This window comes from Triticum aestivum, chromosome 5D (genome assembly GCF_018294505.1).
Source record: "Triticum aestivum cultivar Chinese Spring chromosome 5D, IWGSC CS RefSeq v2.1, whole genome shotgun sequence".
NCBI classification, from domain to species: Eukaryota; Viridiplantae; Streptophyta; class Magnoliopsida; order Poales; family Poaceae; genus Triticum; species Triticum aestivum.
This window is the reverse complement of record NC_057808.1, coordinates 279331812-279336126: the sequence shown is the minus strand read 5'-3', so window position 1 is coordinate 279336126 and position 4315 is coordinate 279331812. Positions and strand designations below refer to the sequence as shown.

The window sequence follows — 4315 nt, the reverse complement described above, 5'->3', positions numbered from 1 at the left end:
GCAAAAAATTCAGAACCCTCTTTCGACAAAATGACCTTTACTGGTAGTTTCAGGAATTCAATAACGGCACAAACAAACAAATATATTCTATATTCTATATGTATGATAAGGCAATAAGGGGACTAGGGCCCTCTTTCGATAAGTTCAGCTGTCTACACCACGAAAACGTGCAATCACAAAAGAAAAAAAGAATAACACCACGAAAATGTGAGTGGCAGCCAGCAGAGATGACCAAGATATCTTCTGTCTGCCTTTCTGAAGGGGGTCACTGATGCCTTGGACCAAATGCGTGGAAACTTCTGCCGCACTAGCACCGACCAGAGAATATCAACCACTAATACGATATTGAGCCTGGCCTGTCAATGATTCAGTATAGCGCATGCACTGTTTGGTTGGCTGATTGGTTGTTTGTTCCATTTGGCCACCTTTCTCTCTCTCTCCAGACCCTTCTTTGCGGCTTCCCTCGTCCCTCTGCCTCTCTGCCTGCCTATAAAAGACCACAACGTCTTCTCGCTCATAAGAGGCGGCTCATCTCTTGCATCTGTCACACTGCACAAAAGCAAAACTGATCTTCTGGAGTAGCTAGCTACTCTGCTAGTGTACTGTCAAAGCTAGCTGGAGATTCCGTGAGAGTTTGTGCGAGTTGCAAGATGGTTAAGGTATGTTCAGTTTGCTTGTCTTGTTCCAGGACTAGCTAGTGTTGAGTTTGCTCAATTCTGTGCATCGTTCTGAATTTTCTTTTGTAACTGTTGCAGCAAAAGATTGTCCTCAAGTTGGCTCTGGATGATGAGAGGAAGAGGAGGAAGGCCTTCAAGGCGGCCGTTGGCATGTCAGGCGTGACATCCGCGACGATGGAGGGGGACAAGATCATCATCGTCGGGGACGGCGTCGACCCGATCACGCTGACCACGATGCTCCGGCGCAGCCTGGGCTACGCAGAGCTCCTCAGCGTGTCGTCCGGCGACGACAAGAAGAAGGACGGCTACGGCGCCGCCTACGGGTACGGCGGCGGCGAGAAGAAGGACGGCTACGCCGCAGCCTACGGGTACGGCGGCGGCGAGAAGAAGAAGGACGGCTACGGGTACGGCGGCGGCGACGGTGGCGGTAGCGGCATGAGCTTCGGTGGCAAGGAGGGTGGCGGTTCCAAAGGTGGTGGCAGCGGCGGCGGAGGCGGCGGCTACTCTCAGAACACGGTTGCGCCGATGACGTACCCCGCGTACCAGCAGTACAACTCCATGCCGTCCTACCCGGTTTACTCCTACCCTGCTCCGGCTTATCAGCAGCAAGAACAGGATCCCGGCTGCAGCATTATGTAGATGTAGTAGTATAGTTATTCATTAGGGAGAGATGATGCGCCGGCGAGACCCGGCCGGAGAGTTGCGAGCTGTGTTTAGGCCATGATTGATGGCCTGACCAGATGTTGGCTCAGAGAGCAGAGAGATGTTGGCTGCCTGAGCACTCAGTGGTACGTATGTACAGTACAGGTTGCTTGGATCAGCGATGGTGGCTTGGAGCGTGGTAACAGATTGTACAGGAGGAATGAATAAAAGGAAACTCGGGTGTCATAAAACAAATAAGCAACAACTCAATAAAATACACCGCCGAACGATACGATGAGGAGACCCACTTCCAAAACAGATCAAAAAATGAACATGGAACTAGAATAAGCATAACACCCAGCTGAAGCCCGACCAAAGACACCTATGCTTCATGACAACGCCCCAAGAAGGTAACGATGCGAAGCGTCGCCGCCGTCGAGTCCAAACAAACGGACTAGAGTTTTCACTTGGAGCCCTGGCACAACAACAATATCCATGACAACGTCTTTAGGAAGCAAACGACATCCATAGACGCCGCCGGTGCCGGCGCCAGAAATGCAAAGTTTTCACTCGAAAACTCACCTATACCACCGAAAGGTCCCGGTCACCACCGCAACGAGGGTTAGCTCATCCATACAAGATCTGGATACTACTAGAACAGACCAGAGCCTCCCGTCACTACACCCCTTATTGCTCACACGACAAAGAGGTGAAGCCACCACCATCACCACAGAGCCTGGCGGAAACTTAACCATGGAGCCTGCCATGCAGGACCACCGCCTTGGCATCCATGCCCCTAGGCACCGCCAGTCATCCATATCACGACCACTCAACCACAATAGTGTAAGCGAAAGGCGCGTCCTTTCACCCCTAGCCCAGCATCAACCATCGGCCCTAGGTCGGTGCCCCCATCGTAAGAACCGCCCACACCCACATCCCTAGCCGGTCCCGGTAAATTAGACAGATATGACCTAGCAACCATATGCAGAACATGTGCTTACAAGAACATTTCGAAGAACATCAAACACACGGTATCGACTAACCTATGCCTGATAAGCTTACAAAATACATTTCGTACCGTCGTTCAGTCATTGCATCTGTGAGCGATTCACAACAAAATAGCTTGGACCGCTTCTTGTCTACAGCAGTGATGTTAGAACACAAGAGTTCTAAGAAGAGAAGCAGAGGGCAATTGAAGAACGGTCACGAAGACAGAAGGACACAATTGAACGATTTCAGCACAAGGCTCGCGCTTTAGTAAACACTTCGGACAGACACTGTTCATCGAAATATTTGTACCTTTGGAAACGGACCCATAGAAGCAGGTATAATGCTTTCGCTTTACAATGCGAATACAGGTATATGCATACTGATATACGCCGGCGAATATACAAAATACAAAAGCAAGGTTGCAAATCATGGTGCAGATTGGCGACCCCCACCCTTGCATGCCCCAGATCCCCTTTCGGGGACTACTACGGCCCGCTTGTAGAAAATATTAGGATCCTGAATATTTGTTATATTGATATGACCCTCATACGTGGTATATATGGAAATACAATGCGAGAAGAGACTTGGAGTATAAGACAAGTCATTATTTGTTGAAACCTCTATTTCTATCCTCTCTTATCTTGAACTCTAACTAACACGTTTATACTTCTAACATCCCCTGAGTTGTCGCGGGAGTGAAGTGAACAATTGTGACTGAATTTGAAGTCTTGCACTTCTGTCGTCTTCTCCATTGCCCCATCATCAACTTCGTCCCTGATGGGTTGGCACACAGGGTGGTGATTGCATCCTTTTCTGGTGCCTTGTCTCTCCTTTATTCACTCCCGCAATAACACTGGAGTGGCATGGACACTAGAAATGACGCGAACACTGTTTTTTTTTGAAAAGGAGGATGTACCCCGGGCTCTGCATCTGGACGATGCATGCAACCATATTATTAATTATTCACAAAGACCATACAAGGTGATACATCAATAAGCCTGAAGCCACCATCTTGGCAACACCGTTGCTACTCCTATCCCCTTGATGAAGGGGTGCCGAATGTCCGGGCCTAATACCAAACCGACATCGCGCCAGAACCTAACATCTAAAGCCGGGTGTTCCATCCAAGCCACTATCTAGATTGGGTCCCACACCGGTCTAGCACACTCCCAGTGAGCACCGCATGGTGCAAGGGCCGTCTCCTCCATCTTCCCTTGGTCCATCCTCAGAGCAGAACAGATGCACCAACCCTGTCAGGCCTCTCTGCCATCAACGCCACCCTGACGCCAGACAGTTTCCTCCTCCTGCGTGAGTCCATCTCTATGCATCAGATGCCGAGTCTCCACAGCGCCACGCCGCCGAGAACCGCCACCATCAATGTGGAAGATGAAGCACCGCTCCACCAAAGATGCCGTCCTCCAGTCCCTCGAGCCCGTGTGCACCTCCAAGAATGATGCCCCCAAGGGGGAAACGACACCAGCGAGTCGCCGTCATCCGATCTACTGATCTAGGGTTTCCTCCGGAGGTAGCAGAGAGTGGCCTTGAATTTCTCCAGGGCGATGCCTTCAGGAAGGGAACGACGCAGACAACACTGCCATCGCCGGCCTTGGCAATAGCCAATAGCAGGTTTTCACCCAGATCTGATCGAAGACCTCCATCTCTCGTGCATGGGCCGCCGCCATTCCAGACGAGATCTCAATGAAGACTCCAAGGAGTGGATCGGCGCCGCGGCGTCGTCGTAGTTGTGGCCGCTGTCGCCGGCCAAGGGTTTTCCCCGATCCCAAGAGCCCCACCATCCAATCACCGCCCACCACCTGGATCCGACGACCAAGGCCACACCGAAGCCCAGATCGAGCGGGATAAGGTGAAGGAGATGAAGCTGGCGCTGGTCGATCCAGATCTGGCGGCTGCCCGACGGAAATCACGGCCGCCATGAGCTCCCACCACCGGGTCCTCGCCGCCTACGCAAGCCGACGAAGACCGGCCACACACCCGCAGCCACCCTC

At 51.8% G+C, this 4315-nt stretch overlaps 1 protein-coding gene across 1 annotated transcript; it reads left to right on the top strand.

The window, feature by feature from the left end:
* The first annotated feature begins 522 nt into the window (after positions 1 to 522).
* On the top strand, positions 523 to 1574 carry LOC123124668 (holotricin-3). The gene is made up of 2 exons (XM_044545246.1): positions 523 to 659; positions 756 to 1574. Exons 1-2 carry the CDS (start codon positions 651 to 653, stop codon positions 1314 to 1316), a joined length of 570 nt encoding a protein of 189 aa, XP_044401181.1. The 5' UTR covers positions 523 to 650; the 3' UTR covers positions 1317 to 1574.
* Positions 1575 to 4315: the final 2741 nt, after the last annotated feature.